Source organism: Delphinus delphis, chromosome 1 (assembly GCF_949987515.2).
Source record: "Delphinus delphis chromosome 1, mDelDel1.2, whole genome shotgun sequence".
Lineage (NCBI taxonomy): Eukaryota > Metazoa > Chordata > Mammalia > Artiodactyla > Delphinidae > Delphinus > Delphinus delphis.
In genome coordinates, this window is record NC_082683.1 from 110,719,045 (window position 1) to 110,734,626 (window position 15,582).

The 15,582-nt window shown below is 47.1% G+C and overlaps 4 protein-coding genes across 4 annotated transcripts in view; 1 reads left to right on the plus strand and 3 right to left on the minus strand.

The window, feature by feature from the left end:
* Positions 1–46: 46 nt before the first annotated feature.
* Positions 47–2,393, minus strand: JTB (jumping translocation breakpoint). The gene is made up of 5 exons (XM_060030422.1): positions 1,939–2,393; positions 1,740–1,777; positions 1,453–1,535; positions 918–997; positions 47–369 (listed from the first exon to the last, which is right to left on the minus strand). Exons 1-5 carry the CDS (start codon positions 2,019–2,021, stop codon positions 213–215), a joined length of 441 nt encoding a protein of 146 aa, XP_059886405.1. The 5' UTR covers positions 2,022–2,393; the 3' UTR covers positions 47–212.
* Positions 2,394–5,745: 3,352 nt separating this feature from the next.
* Positions 5,746–10,281, minus strand: RAB13 (RAB13, member RAS oncogene family). The gene is made up of 8 exons (XM_060007838.2): positions 10,124–10,281; positions 8,380–8,440; positions 7,468–7,528; positions 7,151–7,228; positions 6,956–7,045; positions 6,770–6,835; positions 6,612–6,665; positions 5,746–6,382 (listed from the first exon to the last, which is right to left on the minus strand). The coding sequence occupies exons 1-8, from the start codon at positions 10,245–10,247 to the stop codon at positions 6,305–6,307; spliced, it is 612 nt and encodes a 203-aa protein (XP_059863821.1). The 5' UTR covers positions 10,248–10,281; the 3' UTR covers positions 5,746–6,304.
* Positions 10,282–13,395: 3,114 nt separating this feature from the next.
* RPS27 (ribosomal protein S27) lies at positions 13,396–14,992 on the plus strand. Its single transcript, XM_060030436.1, has 4 exons — positions 13,396–13,457; positions 13,748–13,856; positions 14,424–14,534; positions 14,909–14,992. Exons 1-4 carry the CDS (start codon positions 13,452–13,454, stop codon positions 14,935–14,937), a joined length of 255 nt encoding a protein of 84 aa, XP_059886419.1. The 5' UTR covers positions 13,396–13,451; the 3' UTR covers positions 14,938–14,992.
* Positions 14,993–15,097: 105 nt separating this feature from the next.
* The window catches only part of NUP210L (nucleoporin 210 like), a 77,577-nt gene continuing 77,092 nt past the window's right edge, over positions 15,098–15,582 (minus strand). Inside the window, exon 38 of the mRNA XM_060030428.1 lies at positions 15,098–15,519. Within this exon, the coding sequence (XP_059886411.1) occupies positions 15,419–15,519 (101 nt within the window). The 3' untranslated portion in view covers positions 15,098–15,418. The remainder of the gene's footprint in view (positions 15,520–15,582) is intronic.

Sequence of the window (15,582 nt, forward strand, 5' to 3'; positions counted from 1 at the left end):
CTACCCCCATGACTTCCTGCCCCAAACCAAATTACACTAGGGAAGGAAACGATTTTACTCTTTTTATTCTGCTCATTAATGATTTAGACGAGGAAGATGGGAGAAAGGGGTTGCCACCACAAGGTTCCAGAGAACCAGGGGCACGAGTCAGTTCATTCCCCTTTCTGTCTGAGGTAGGGTCTCTAAGACCCAGATGAAAGGGGAGGAGGTAGCTATATGGACTCAATTTGCTTCCGGACCTTTTCCAGCGCCTTTCTGTCCAGTTGTCGCTGACGAACAATGACAAGGCAGGCAAAGACCAAGGCCACACCTATGACAGTCCCTTCGAATTTCCAGAATAAGTGTTGTTCCATCAGAGCTGAGCGGCAGCTGAGGGCAAGAAGAAACAGTTATCCCCAGGGAAGACCAGACTGCCTCTCCCTCTAATCTCCCTCCTGTTTCATCCTCACCAAGATATATCTGAGGAGAAAAGAGGAAACCAGCGTCAGCCTTCTAAAGTGTTGACAGTACAGGGACTTCCCTGATGCTCCAGTGGTTAAGACTCCGCGCTTCCACTACAGGGGGCACAGGTTCGATCCCTGGTCGGGGAACTAAGATCCAGCATGCCGCATGGTGCGGCCAAAAATAAAAATAAAGGGTTTACAGTACATTAATCCCATTCAAATATTTAATTTATTTTCTGGTGAGATAAGCAGAGCTGGTATTAACCAGTTTTAATGATGAGAAAATATGGCCAATAATATAGTGCTGAGGAGTAGAGCTGGGACTTCGGTTCAAGTAATTTGCCTCCAAATCCTCTCCCCTTTCCAATATGCCATGCTACCTCCATACGAAGAGGAAGAGGCAGGACTATCTACCTAAAGTCACAGAAGCAAAGGGGTGATCTAGGAGGATTCAAGAAGAGAAACAGCACTTGCCTTTTGAACTCGCTCCTCTTAGTTGAGCTGCATGTGATTTTCTCCACATACCCTGTGGAACCACACTCGGGGGTGGTTTTCTGCCAGGAGGAAAGGACCAAAGCACTTGTTAGGAAGGGGCAGCAGGAGAAACAGGAAGGCTGCCATTCAGAATGGGCAGGTGTCCAAGTGCTACGGCTCAGAGCTGGTAGGCAACAGAGAACTAATGAAGAGTTCTCACGGGGGTGATGAGGTGGTGGTTACAGGATGAGAAGTACGTGTTACTAAGAACACTTCAGGGTCAATAGTCTACGAGAGGCAAGGGCAGGTTCCAGAACCTACTAGATTAAAAATGAACAGAACACGGTTATTAGCTGAACGTTGCCATTAACTTGGAAAGAAAAGGGCACATTTTCAGGGGCAAGACCAGTTTAGATTTGGACTCACACTGAGACTGCAAGGAAAAAAGACAAAAAGACAATGCAAAGGCATACTTAGATAGACAGTCCCTGTCTGATTCGATGTAAGAAGAAGGGGAGAGAAAACAGATACTCACAGCCTGGAAATTAGAACATGGAGCACACTCTTCCGCCACCACAAACTCTTCCACCAGCCAGCACGGCAAATTTGAGGTGCTCACTAGAGAGGGAGAGAAATGCAAGCCCCAGACCTCGTTCAGAAAATATTTCTCCCCTAAGTTCTGCACATCAACTTCCCATCACAGCTGAATGCCCTCGCTCCACGTGGTGCCGCCCTTTTCCACCTGATCTCTAGGTATATGGGAGGAGGTCAAAACAAAACAAAACAACTATAGGGGCGTCGGGTTCCCAGACCATCACCCACCTGACAGCTTCTCCTCCCGCACGGGAGCTTCTGCTTGGCTGAAGCGGGTGAGGGGGGGAAATGGGCAAAAGTCAGAAGCCGGAAAACAGGGAACCTCCCCCCACCCCACCCCCCCACCTCCACGGTCCAGGGACACAGGGGGCGGGGACGATCCGATTCTCCCGTTCCCTCCTTTTCCCTGCCCTCAGCCCCTCCTTACCAGAGCCTTAAAGTGAAAGCGCAGAGCAACCAGCAGAGGTGGCGGCCCTGGGGGAGGCCACGCCTCCCCGCGCCCGCTGGCATGGAGTGCTCAGTGTCCCACCTGTCGGGACAGAGGGACCTGCCTGACTGGCCTCCTGCCTCGGTCGGAACGCAGAGACCGCGCTTACACTGCAGTCCTCGCGGAGGTTCCAAGTCAGGGCTGCGAAATGCTGGGGTTGCCTATCAGATCAAAGGCTCTGTCAGTACGCCCCCATGGTCACGGCGAGAAAAGGCAGTACGCATTTTTCGGGTCCATGAGCTTCCTTCTTCGGACTGGTACGGTCCTCACGGAAGGCCGAGGGGGCGTAGAGCCTAGCACCTCCTCCGCTCCGCTTCCGCTCCCGGCGCGGCCATCTTGCGCGCGGAGGATCCTGGGCGCGGGCAGGTTTTCCAGAGCTAGGCCAGTCATCGGAAGAAGAGGCCCTTGGCTTGCCTGATGGGCCTCGTAGTCTTCCGCTCGCTGCTCCCTGGGAATTGGATCTCCCTGCATGTGTGCAGCGAGATGCGACCCATTGGCTCGGCGCACCGTTGCATTATGGTCCTGGTAGTCTTTTGCCGGAACCGAGAAGATGGTGGCTGTCAGGCTTGTGGTCCTTCTCGATGCTCCATGGGCTTACGCCTTTTTGCCCCTCCGGGCTACGTGAACAGCGAGACATAAAAAGGAACTATACGTCGCCCTCTCAGGACTTTCCTCCCTCTTTAAAATCCGAGGACTCACCATTAAGCAGCAGGCTTTCCGATACCCCGCCCGCTTCCCGCCTCGAACGATGGTCTAGGGGAGAAGCTGGGTTGGCGGTCCAGGGATGGAGGTGAAACTGCACTTCCTCCTCCCTCCAGGGGCAGGAATACCAGAGACTCTCTGTGAATGAAGCCTTCCCCTGTCTCCGGGCTCCCACTCAGCTCTACTCAGATGTCACCTTCTCGCATGTTAATTGCTAAGTTACTCCCCAGAACCGGTCCTTTGAATAACCTCCTTTAATGTTCTCAGCTCTCCCTTGCTCCTACCTAATGCAATCAGAAGAGCGTGAGATTTGAAATCCCAAGAAGCGTTGAGTTTAGGTTCATAGGTTCAGGTGCTTATTAGCTACGTGACTTTAGGACGGTATCTGGCAGTCAATCTTCTGTGGAAAATGGAAATGCTAATGTGCATTTTCTAGGTTTATTTTTTTTTGCGAGATGCAAATGAAATGTGTATGAAAATCCTTTATTCTCTTCTAATTATATTGCCTCACATTTCTATTGTACTTTTTGAATTCAACGTTTAACTCATTTTGATCCTTTTCAGTAATCCTGAGGAATCAGAGTTGATATTATCCCTATTTGATGAATAAGCTCAGAGTGTGTCACTTGTCCAAGGGCACACAGCTAGTAGGAGAGCTGCGACCTAAGCCTAGACTTTCAACCCCCAGGCCACACATTTGTGCCTGCTTTCCCTCCCCATGGAGCCAAACCTTGACATATATCCAGAACTGCAGCGACTTGACCCACATTCTGGGTTCATGCTTTACTGTCTGGTAATGTATTAGTCACTATCCTAATTCTGCCAGAAATTTCCTCCTAGTTTTACATACATGTATGTCTGCAGCCTCTCAGACAACTGGACTATGAGTTCAGTTTTCGTAGTTGCTCAGTAGATAGATAGGAGGTATTTGAAATAAACTTCATATAAATCTAGGCACTATTAATAATCTGTATCCCACTTCTTAAGATCAAAGTACTTATCCCCATGCTTTCTTCTTTTTTTTTTTTTTTTTAATTTTTTCCCATGCTTTCTTCTTAACTCTGCTCCACACTCTTCTCCCTCAGGAAGTCTTTCTAGCCTAAAGATCACAGCTACTCCCCTACCCCCACAGCCCTAAGAGCTAGCGCACTTTTGGAGATCAACAGTATATCTGGTGCTACATCCCATAAATTCTCTCTTCCCAGCAGACTAAAATCTGGCTGCTCAAGAGCAAGAACTAACAGACTGGAAAGATCACTGGGCGGGAGCTGAAAAAACAGCCACCACCTGGTGAGGGCTAAGCTTTAAGTTTGCTTGTAACTATTTGTTCCTTTAAGTTATTATTTGTCTGTATATTTCAATAGTTGTATGTTATAGAAAGTAGGATATGGGTTTTTTTCCCAGTATTTTTTAGCCATAATAAAAGTTTTGGCTGAAATACTGTATTCTGTTACTCCTTACCCAATCCCACTGTGCCTCATGACAAGCCGGAAGATTTTGTAAGATCTCACTTCCAGTAGCCGTACCAAGCAACTGAATAGGGTCTCCATGCTGAAACTGGATTTTAAAATATCTGCTCTGGAGTATGACAAAGATGTTGGTCAGTCTTCTTCCTGGGATTCACAAAATGCAAGTCTTTCCTCATCTCTTGAGCAAATTAAACTAGCTGAGCAGTTGACTACAGAGCTCACACATAAGCCACAGGTAAGGATCATCACCCCATCGAAGCTTGGATACATAATACATTTATCAAATTATTTTCCACATTTATCAAATTATTTTCTGAGTCCTTTTCCTGGCACTGTCAGACTTTTTTCTGAGTGTTGTCTTTTACCAACAGAAACAGCAGCACACAAAAAGGCTTTGCTGATAGCTCCAGGGTTGTGCCATCCACTTCCACACTGCAGGCTTGGGGATTTCTTAAATGCCTTGAACATCATATCCATGAATAAAACTTCTAATGGTACTTTGTCTAAACCAAATCTGACATTTTCATTATCCTGATAAAAGATCAAGTCTGTGAGATAATTTTGCTGTTTAAAAATACTGTGTAGGGGCTTCCCTGGTGGCGCAGTGGTTGGGAGTCTGCCTGCCGATGTGGGGGATGCGGGTTCGTGTCCCGGTCTGGGAAGATCCCACATGCCGCGGAGCGGCTGGGCCCGTGAGCCATGGCCACTGAGCCTGCGCGTCCGGAGCCTGTGCTCCGCAGCGGGAGAGGCCAGAACAGTGAGAGGCCCGCGTACCGCAAAAAAAAAAAAAAAAAAAAAAAAAAAAAAAAAAAACCTGTAAGAGTGAAAGGGGTCTACGTATACTTAAGGGAACTCAATTCTAAGGTTTTGGGGGTTTTTTTGGCCACACCATGCAGCATGCAGGATGTTAGTTCCCTGACCAGGGATCAAACCTGTGCCCCCTGCATTGGGAGTGGTCCCAATGGGAGTGGGAGTCTTAACCACTGTACCACCAGGGAAGTCCCAAGTCTAAGTTTCTTTTTCGTGGTTCTTTTGCATGCCAATAGTTTTGCTTCTTTGTTATTCAGTAGTTATGGGCAGTTTTTGTTAAATTTTACTAGTCCCTTTTCTAGTAAGTACCACCCAGAGGTTATATTAACTTGACCATTGTGCTTGGCACATAGTAGATGCTCAATAAATATTTATGACTAAATGAACCTCTTCTGTGTCTCATTTTCCTCACCTATAAAAGCAGATAATAATGCTTACTAGTTACTTAAAGGGATTCCTGGCAGAATCAAAGATGCTAGCAGAAATCACTGGATAAAAAATACTGGTTCTGCTATTTCCCTGAGGCTAGGGCTGTCACTCCTCTGGGGAGGCCCAAGAAAGAGTCCTGCTCTTTTAGAATCTCCTGGACAAGACTCTGCACACAAGGATCCTCTAAATCCCATGCTGGAAAGAGGATGTCCAGACCTTCAGTTTCAAAGAAACTCTGCTCCTTATTTCCCTCATCAATTAAACAGCTGGGGAAGGGAGAGCTGTAGGATTAGGCATCCCAGGAACTCAGCCAGATTCAAGCAGACCAACAACCTCAGAGAGACAAGAATTAGGTTTATGAGTAGAGAGCAATTCCGACAATGATGAAAGTTACCCAAACCAGGGACATTTGTGCAAATGGTGGCCTTTAATACTGAGAAAGACCATGCAGAGTGACAGGATAGGACCAAACCTTCAGACGGTGGTGCTGAGCCAGCCTCTCATAGGACCCTAAAGCCTGCTCCAGTAACAGAATAAATCAATTATTTATTTACATTTATATTTGCCCTGGAAACCCAGAGAAGGTCTGAGGCTTAGGGCCATCGATCCTTCCTTTCCTCCTCCCTCTCTTCCTACCTCCTTTTCACCTTCTTTCACTTTCTCAATTCTTTCCCTTCTTCTTGCCTCTCCTTCCCTCTCTAGTCTACCTCCTTCTTTTCCTCTTTCCTACTCGCTCCTTCCTTTTTTTCTTCTCCATATTCTCCCCATTCTTCCACCATCTACCCATCTCTATCCCTCCAAGCCCCACGTGCTACTTCTCCCCTGCCCGGCCCCTTAGCCCTGCCTCCCTCAGGTTCAGCCTCCAGGCTTAGGGCGGATAGGCAGAAGGGGAGTCCTCAGCCCAGGGAGCACTTGTTGGTGTTCTTCTTGTCACAAGTTTTCAGGTCAGTGCTGGGGGGCTTGTTGCTGTTTCCCTAGAGGGAGAAGGGTACAGGGGTCAGGGTGAGAATGGCTAGCTGGGGTCTGGGGTCACCCTTGTGGGCAGTCTTAGCACTGCTCTCCTCGTCCGTTTTTACTCCCAACGCGCGCGTGCACAACATGCATACGCACACGCGCGCGCGCGCGCACACACACACACACACACACACACACACACTCACACTCACATGCACAGTTGTACTTAGCCCAGCAGAACCAACTCACTGATCTCCGGCCTCCTGACTTGAGTAAGATGTCCCGGGCCAGGGAACTGAAAGCCTAATGGGGAAAGTAGAGATTGATCAGAACAGGTTGGAGGGGAGGCTAAGTCTATCTTCCAATACCTCGTCTCTTTGAGGGATGAAGGATGCGGTGTGTCTCACCTCATCTACATTCATGCTGGATTTAGCACTTGTCTCGAAAAATCGGATTCCATGCTCCCGAGCCAACTGCACGGAGTGAAGCGGTAAAAAGAGAGTTGGATGAAGGGCAGCAGCCGAGTCCCTGCAATCTGGCCTCATATTGGCCCTCCTGGCCCAGTTCTAGAACATTGCCCAGCCTGCTCTTACCTTATCGGCCTGCTCCTTCTGGACCTTCCTCTTGGCCTCCATATCACACTTGTTCCCCAGTAAGAGGCGCTCTACCCCAGCCGAGGCATTCTGAGACAAGAGGTAAGAGTAAAAGTTGGATCCTGCTCATTTTCACAGTCTCCTTCATCCTCCAGGTTCTACCCAATTCCCCTGTCTCTCTGGGAGGGTCCTCACCTCTTTGATGCTCTTCATCCAGTTCTGAATATTCTCGAAGGATTTCTCATCTGTGATGTCATATACTAGGATAATGCCCTGGGGAATGGCAGAGTTCACAATGGAGCCTTGTACCATATTCCCCTGTTTAGGCTTCCCACCGCCCTCTAAGTGACCCTGCAAATTCTATCCACAAGTCTAATCACTAGGCCACATGGGGCCTTCTGCAACCCATACTGTGCCCCTCCCCATTTTTCTCTGCCCCAACTCCTGTCCCTCTATATTCATACATTCTAGTGCCTCATGCCTCATCCCTTGTCCAGAACCACACTTCATACCATGGCTCCACGGTAATAGGCAGTAGTTATCGTCTTGAATCGCTCTTGGCCAGCTGTGTCCCTGAAGAGGTGGAATATTTCATGGGGTGGGATACAGGGAAGAGGTCTCCAAAGAGAGACTCCCACCCCCACCCCCTAAGAATTTAGCTTTTGCAACTGAAAGGAACAGAATCAGGAAACAGTAAAGGAAGAAAGGGATAAAAGACAGTTGAGCTGATACTGAGTGATGGTAAAGGCCTAAGAAACAGGTCTTTCTATTTTATTCATTGTTTACTCTGTGCCAAGCACTGTGTATATATCATTTTATTTGTGTCATTTTATGTAATCTTCACTCTATCCTTGTGAGACATGTTTTATTGTCTCTATTTTACAAATGAGGAAACAGATTTAGAGAGGCCAAATAACTGATGAAGGTCATTCTGTACCAGAACCAGGATTGAACCACATTCTCCTCTTATCTGTTGTATCATAATGCCTCTATTAAGCCTTTTACCACTTGACACCCTTAGGGTCTCCAGCTTCCTCAGGGCAGTCAGGTCAAACCTCTACACTTGGCTTTATGGCCTCTCCACTAGACTGAGAGTCAAGTCTTAATTCTGCTATTTGCTATTTAACTGTTTAGAGCCTGTTTCCACATTATAGTTCAACAGACAATTGATCTAGCTAGACAGTTGCCAAGTTCAGAGGATGCTCCAGGTCCAGGAGAGGCAAGAGAATTACAAAAAAGCTGAAAATAGTTGAGTAAGCAGGAAGAGAGATGAAAGGACATCTGAATGAGGTGACAGAAATGGATTAGAAAATGTACTGGAAGGAGCATTGGGAAAGGGAGAGAAATGAAGCTAAAAAGAAGAGAAACACCTATAGGAGGTAAATGAGGTAGTCTGGCTTAGGAGTCCTGAGGGATTCACTCACCAGACTTGCAGTTTGATCTTTTTCCCCTCTATATCCACAGTGCGGATCTTGAAATCAATTCCTAGAGGTGGAGAGTGTACACTGAAATTGAGACATGCATATACATGCATGTAAAAGTGTGTGGTGAGAGGGACAGGAATGGAGCAGTGGCAGTGCCAGAAATTCTGCAGGGCAGGCACTTGGGAAGTAATCTTGTAGGAAGTGTAAAACTAGGGGGATTTTCTCAAAGCTGTATTTGTATAGCAAGCATATTGTTTTTACTTAGATTTTACAGGCTTTGTAGGGGAGAAGGTGATGAAAATTCTGCAAGGAGGCTTAAGGCCTCTAAGGCATTTGTATTGGGTCCGCTTAGCCATGCCAGCTGACAACTCTCTCAATTCAATCTGTCTCCCCCAAAATATTACTTTCAGATTCCTTTTTCTTTCTGTTTTCTTAGAACCCTCTACTCCCAGTTCTCCCACCTACCCTCCTGGCCCTACAGGGTAAAGAGCAAGGAAAAAGGTAACTGATGACAGTCTATGTGAATTAACTAGTAGGCCAGGCTTGGAAACAAGAAAATTTGAGGCTAAACAAGATTCCCCCAAGACTGAATTAGGAGAGAGGAGCATTTTTCTCTCCTCTTTCTAACCAGAATGTCTTGATACTCTCCTTGTCTTATTTCCCAGGCCAGAGGAGATTAAGAATGATGAGAGGGGGGCTTCCCTGGTGGCACAGTGATTAAGAATCCACCTGCCAATGCAGGGGACATGGGTTTGAGCCCTGGCCCGGGAAGATCCCACATGCCGCAGAGCAACAAAGCCCGTGCACCGCAACTACTGAGCCTGTGCTCTAGAGCGCGTGTGCCACAACTACTGAGCCCGAGTGCCACAGCTACTGAAGTCCGTGCACCTAGAGCCCATGCTCTGCAACAGGAGAAGCCACCGCAGTGAGAAGCCTGTGCACCTCAAGGAAGAGTAGCCCTGCTCGCCGCAACTAGAGAAAGGCCGTGCGCAGCAACAAAGACCCAACACAGCCGAAAATAAATAAATAAAATAAATAAATTTTTTAAAAAAATGATGAGGGGGAGGAGGGGAGACAACGTTCTTAGTGGAAACTTGTGCACCTCCCCCAAGCCTGAGGAGGCTGAGTCACCAGGCTGACTCAGAGACCCCAAAAGTCCCCTCACTCTGGCTTCCTCACCAGGCTGACTGCATATTCCTGATCACAGTCCTTGGGCCACTCTCCAGCATACCCAGCCACTCTGTTCCATCTTCCCCAACCCCTATTAAGTTGAGGGGCAGGGAGACTGCAAAGTAGATGGTAAGGTGGGAATGTAATGGGAGAGTATGCAAACTCAGTGGGACAGAAAGAGGCTGGCAGAATTGGGAGACAGATGTTCAGGGAGAGGGGATACAGGAAATGTGGAGAGTGGATCAAGAGTTCTAGGTGGATGGGGGTGGGGGAAGAGGAGCTGAGAGGGAAATAAAGATGGGTTCATGTGGTTTTGGGGAGACAAGGGAAACAGGTGGTACCAAGAAAATAAGGGGCTGGCACAACTGAGGAGTAACCTGGAGGTCTCAGAGAGGTTAGAGGTTTGGGTACTATCCGGAGACATGTAAGGGGGATGGGTCTGAGACGGGGTTCAGGGACTGGAGTTCAGAAGCCTGACTCTAAGGGGACTTAAAAGTGGGCCACAAGTAATCCAAGAGCCTGAGGATGAGGGCATGGGGGAGTCGGGGATCTAGGGTATGGCCAGTGGGCTCACCGATGGTGGAGATGTAAGTGTTGTTGAAGTTGTCCTCTGCAAAGCGAATGATCAGACAAGTCTTGCCCACCCCTGAGTCCCCGATCAGCAGCAACTTGAAGAGGTGGTCGTAGGCTTTGGCCATGGCGGACACTGGGGGTGCCGGGAGAGGTGTGGGGAAGCGCTGTGCACGGGTAGGCGGGATTGGAGGGTTGGCAAACAGAGCAGCCCCGGAGCCCAGGCCAGGAAGTTTTCCTCCCTCTCCGCCCAGGCTCCGGGAAAAAGGAGAGGCGGCACTCCTCTGGGCCCCACCCCCTGCCCGCCCACCCCTTTCTGCTGGCCAAGGAGGCCAGCCCAGACTTCGGCTCTCTGGGCTTTCCCTTCCCAGCCAACACTGGCCTGTCTCCCTAGCCATTTCCCATAGCTTTTTGCTTACTATCGTCCCCCTTTTAAAAAAAAAAAAAATTATTTATTTATTTACTTATTTTATTTTTGGCTGTGTTGGGTCTTTGTTGCTGCGCGCGGGCTTTCTCTGGTTGCAGCGAGCGGGGGCTACTCTTCGTTGCAGTGCGCGGGCTTCTCATTGCGGTGGCTTCTCTTGTTACAGGCTCTAGGCGCGTGGGCTTCCGTAGTTGTGGCACGCGGGCTCAGGAGTTGTGGCACACGGGCTTAGTTGCTCTGCGGCATGTGGGATCTCCTGGACCAGGGTTCGAACCCGTGTCCCCTTCACTGGCAGATGGATTCTTAACCACTGCGCCACCAGGGAAGCCCCCGTCCCCACTCTTTTGACTTCACTCTTCCAGTCTGAAGCCAGAGACGCTGGGGTGATGTGAAGTAGAAGTTTAATCAAAATGACCAGGGGAGGAGGAATTTTAGAGGAATTAAGGGAAAGGGAAGTTTGGGGGAGTAAGGGTGAAGGCCAGGACAGCACTGGGAGTTGCCAAAAACTGGGGACTGATTTTTGGAGGGGCGACTCAGGGAAAACAGAATCCTTCTGGGGCAGTTCTAGAATTCTGGTGTTAGTGTCCCAAGCCCTTAGTTTTAGAATCCCAATTCCTTTTGAAAAAAGCGGGATGCCTGGAGTTGGTGGCTATTCGTTGAGTCAGTCTGCCCCCTGGTGGAACAGAGTGAAAATTAAAAGTAATTACACTATAGAAATCAGCACATAGACACACACACACACACAGAGACACACACACAGACACACACAGACACACACACACACACACACACACACACACACACACTCAGACTTCACCTAGATACATTCTGGAGCTTCATTTTGAACAGTCTTTCTTCTGGGACCCTGTGTGTGAATTCTCTGACATGCCAGCTCAGGAAGACAGAGATTGGGACTACAAATGTCTGGTCTCGTTCTTTTCATGAGATCTGGATCTTTTAACACAGCCCTGAGACAGTACTCCTGACACCCCACTGAACAGACTGTGAATGTGTAGCCTTGGCAACCAGGAAGCTGAAATATGGAGAACACAGCTATAAAGAAACAAATTTATCTTTGCCTTTGGAAAAAATTACTCAAAATATCTGCTTTTCTAATAGCAGATCAGTAGAATAGTTCCTGTATAAGGATAGCGTACTGGTTGTGAGAAGGCATCTCTTGTCACTTTACTTATCCTCCGTTACCTTGTGTGCCAATGTTCGTCCTTTCTCAAACACAACTATTCAATCCCCTTTTGTCCTTTATCTCACCAGCCATTATGTCTTCAAGTTGTATTGCAAACCTTGAGTGTCCTCTATTTCTCGCTGGCCAAACCATCTCTCTCCAGCCCTTTAAATTACTCTTCAATGTTCATGGATTGTTCTGATAAAAATCCATCAATTCTTTTTCATTTCATTTTATTTTGTCTGGATCTGGACTCTTCATACCCAGCAATATATTTTCTTTTTCACCTCTCTAAATTGTACTTATGCTGCTGTATACGTGCTTTCACTGGAGCCTCATCTCCATAGTACCCTCCCCCTAGCTCTCTGAGCTTCTGCAACAATGCCTTCCCCCCCCCCCCCCAATTTTGGCAGGTTCATTCGGTCTCTGGTTTTATATTCACAAGCTCTTCCCTCAGCCTAGAATTCTATTCCCCCAAACTGCTGCTTGGTTGATTCCTTGTCTTTCAGATTTCAGCTTAAATGTCACTTCCTCAGAGGTTTTTCTCACCCCTCAGTAGTGTGCTGGAACCAATCCTTAGTGGCTCATGAGAACAGATTGTGCTTATCTCTTTCCAAATCCGTGTTTAATGATATCACATTGATAGTCTGAAATTGGCCACGGTGGGAGTATTTACGCCATTGAAATTAGCAAAGACAACAAATCAGGGCTCCCCTCCCATATAGTCAGGTGTTAAACGTTTACCAGTACAGTCTTGACTAGAACTCACATCCCTTGCCCTATTCCTTTCCTTTGGAATTAAACAGGTCCCCAGATGCCATTTGGGTCATCTTCGCCCCTCCTTTATGACAAATGGACATTCTAACCCTTTGATCATTACTGTAGAAGACCATGATTTGTTCTTCATTTTTTTCTTCTCGTTCCCTGTCAAGAGTGTCGATGCTGCCAAGATTAGAAATCTTGGAAAGGCGGTGCTGGTGAAAGTGTGGGGGAAAGGATGTGGGAATGTAAACTGGCACAACCTTTTTGGAAGGCAGTTTAGTAGCATACTTTGGACAATTTGTTTAATGTCTCTGGACATCACTTTCCCCATCTGTAAAATGTGGATAATAATAGTATCAACCTGATGGAGTTGTTGTGACGATTAATTAACATGTGAAAAGCAGTCAGAACAATGCACAAATAAGTACTACATAAGTGAGTGATGTAATTAGTATTAGAGGGAAAGATGGAAAGGAGAGAATAAAATTTAACAATGGTTAGCCCTAGGAATAGGCTGGAGGTGCGGAAAATATGAGGACTTCCTTTTTTTATGTTTACATTTCTGAATTGTTAAAAATGGGCAAACTAAACCAATTTAAAAATAGTAAAGAAATTTAATAAGTCCCAGACATGGCTCAGTCTCGCTGTTTTCCTAAGCAGTTCCCATTGTTAAAGTGCAGCGCGAAATTTGAAAATTATCCATTTACCCCTCAATAGAGATCAAACGCTGACCTTAAGAGAACATGCTCTCTCTCTCAACATGGCGACTCATCTATGTTCTGTCATTTAGAGACCTTCCAAAGATGGCAGTCCCCTCCTCGTCCCGCCGCTCACACACCGTGAGAGGACCTTCCCAACATGGCGGCAGAAGGCCCAGGCGTCACTTCCTGCGGGACGGCGGATTTAAGGAGCAGAATTTCCGCTTTCGCTCCTTTCCGACGGTGACGACCTCCCCATGAGAACATGCCTGTGAGTTCCTTGGTGCAGGTTTCCGTGGAGATCTCGCTCTTCTGTCCGCACTCTCCCCTCACGCTGACTTCGGATCGCAGAGGGCTCTCACTTGCTCTCCGCACTTTGCAGAGGCCCGTGGGGCCTCCTGCATAGACAGGAGCGGAAAGGCGATAAGATGGCGGCCCAGCTGCGCAGACAGCAGGGGCGGCGAGGGGCGAGCTCTCCCCGGTGTGTGGCAGTGGGGGCTGTTTTCGATCATCCCGTGTTCGCCGATGGTTTCTAAATCTCTGCATTTCTGCCTCTCTTAGCTCGCAAAGGATCTCCTTCATCCCTCTCCAGAAGAGGAGAAGAGGAAACACAAGAAGAAGCGCCTGGTGCAGAGCCCCAATTCCTATTTCATGGATGTGAAATGCCCAGGTGAGGAGATAACTTGCAGTAGTGGGGAAAGCACTGGACCCCAAGGAAAAAGGTATCCTTGAAACGGTTCTGATTTCTTAAAATTTGACTGTTTGAGATGGGTAAAATTTTGCATTTCAGGAACAGTGATCCATAGTGATCTCCCTTCAAAACTTTATGTGCAGACCGTAACATCTCTTTGTGTTGAGAAACACTGGAATGTTACGTGGGGCTTCTGCTGTGGTCATTTATATACTTGTACCTGGAGACAAGGGAGTGGATACGTTGACCAGTTACTGAGCCTCTTCCCTCACCAAATAGAGGATTGTCTATATTTTAACTCTCGGATAGTTTTTTTGGATGATGGTGGTAACGCATTAACAAAAAAAATCATAGGTGGGGGCAGATAGTCCAGGTTGCTTTTAAGTTGGCTTTAATGTATACCTAGAGCCAAGTAATCGATTTAGAATAGGAAAGTAAATTTCAAGAATTTACATAACATGTTTGTTTTACAGTTAATATATGACAGCATATGTTTAAATGAATAAAGGTTTGGGGAAAATGGGGTAACTCGCTGTTTTTTCACAGGATGCTATAAAATCACCACCGTCTTTAGCCATGCACAAACAGTAGTTTTGTGTGTTGGCTGCTCTACCGTCCTCTGCCAGCCTACAGGAGGAAAAGCAAGGCTTACAGAAGGTAAATGGTTTGATTAATGTTGTGATTTTTAGGGTTTGAATCTTGAGAGAGGTCATGTATAATGTAAATTATCAGGCTGTCTTGCAAAGAGAGTTGGGTTTGATAGTCTTTTTTTTTTTTTCTCTCTCTCCAAAAGCATAATTAGAAAGCACTAATCTCAGTGCTCCTGTCTAAGGCTGGGGTGGATGGGTGATAAAGGGGGCTTCATATGAACTGAAGCAGATGTTGTCTTTAAGTGAGTAGGTAGGAGCTAAAAGAGTTGAGAAAACTACAGATGTAGGTTTCCTGTGGGTATCAGGCATCATTTTGTTTTGTGGGGGTGGGACAGGGTAAGTAGGCTGCTGTCAGTTAACCTTTGGAACTTGTTCTTGCAGGGTGCTCTTTCAGACGGAAGCAGCACTAAAAGCCCCTGGAATCAAGATGAATGGGAAACCATCCGAATAAACACATTTTGGATACGTCCTGTTTATTGTCTTGTTTTACTGCTAGGAAGTTCCTACCTCACGTATTCAGGGGCAATCAGAAGAGTGGACTGTAGAGTCATTTGGGGCAAGTAAGTGGCAAATACTTAAAAAGTCCATTTGGGACATTTCTATCCGTAGGCTCATTGAATAAATCTGCAGAGCTTGGTTAAAAACTGGAATGGTATATAAATGGGGTATTTGCTTTCACTTTTATGTTTTCTTAGAATTAAGAACTGACAGTTGATCTTTAAAACGCGATCCAGCACACCACTTTAACACAAAACAGCCTAGGATCCTTTATTTACAGTTCTCAGAAGGCTTGTTTGGAGGCTTATGAGTGTAGAGGTTGGTGCTAGGCTCCTGGTCTAGGGCTAGAAATTTCCAGCCCCCTGCAGTTAAGGGGACTTGTCCAAGCAGAGGTTAGTGCCTTGTACTCCAGAGCCAATGTTGTAGCCGACGCTGCGCTGGTGGGGGTTGTGGACTCGTGAAGGGAGGGGGAGAACGTGTGGATGTGTAAGAACCTAGAAGTAAAGGAGGAAGGGAGATAGATGAAGGGTGAATAAAAGTGAATGAGGATGATACCT

What these genes read in the sequence shown, in the direction of transcription:
- RAB13 (XM_060007838.2), bottom strand. Translation starts at nt 10,247, where the DNA reads ATGGCCAAAGCCTACGACCACCTCTTCAAGTTGCTGCTGATCGGGGAC. An exon ending in CACTTACATCTCCACCATCG is followed by an intron (nt 8,441 to 10,123) that starts GTGAGCCCACTG and finishes CTCCACCTCTAG; the next exon opens with GAATTGATTTCAAGATCCGC. An exon ending in CCAGCATGAATGTAGATGAG is followed by an intron (nt 6,666 to 6,769) that starts GTGAGACACACC and finishes TTTCCCCATTAG; the next exon opens with GCTTTCAGTTCCCTGGCCCG.
- RPS27 (XM_060030436.1), top strand. An exon ending in CATGGATGTGAAATGCCCAG is followed by an intron (nt 13,857 to 14,423) that starts GTGAGGAGATAA and finishes GTTTTTTCACAG; the next exon opens with GATGCTATAAAATCACCACC. An exon ending in AAAAGCAAGGCTTACAGAAG is followed by an intron (nt 14,535 to 14,908) that starts GTAAATGGTTTG and finishes TTGTTCTTGCAG; the next exon opens with GGTGCTCTTTCAGACGGAAG.
- JTB (XM_060030422.1), bottom strand. Translation starts at nt 2,021, where the DNA reads ATGCCAGCGGGCGCGGGGAGGCGTGGCCTCCCCCAGGGCCGCCACCTC. An exon ending in GCGGGAGGAGAAGCTGTCAG is followed by an intron (nt 1,536 to 1,739) that starts GTGGGTGATGGT and finishes CTCCCTCTCTAG; the next exon opens with TGAGCACCTCAAATTTGCCG. An exon ending in AAGAGGAGCGAGTTCAAAAG is followed by an intron (nt 370 to 917) that starts GCAAGTGCTGTT and finishes TCTTGCCCTCAG; the next exon opens with CTGCCGCTCAGCTCTGATGG.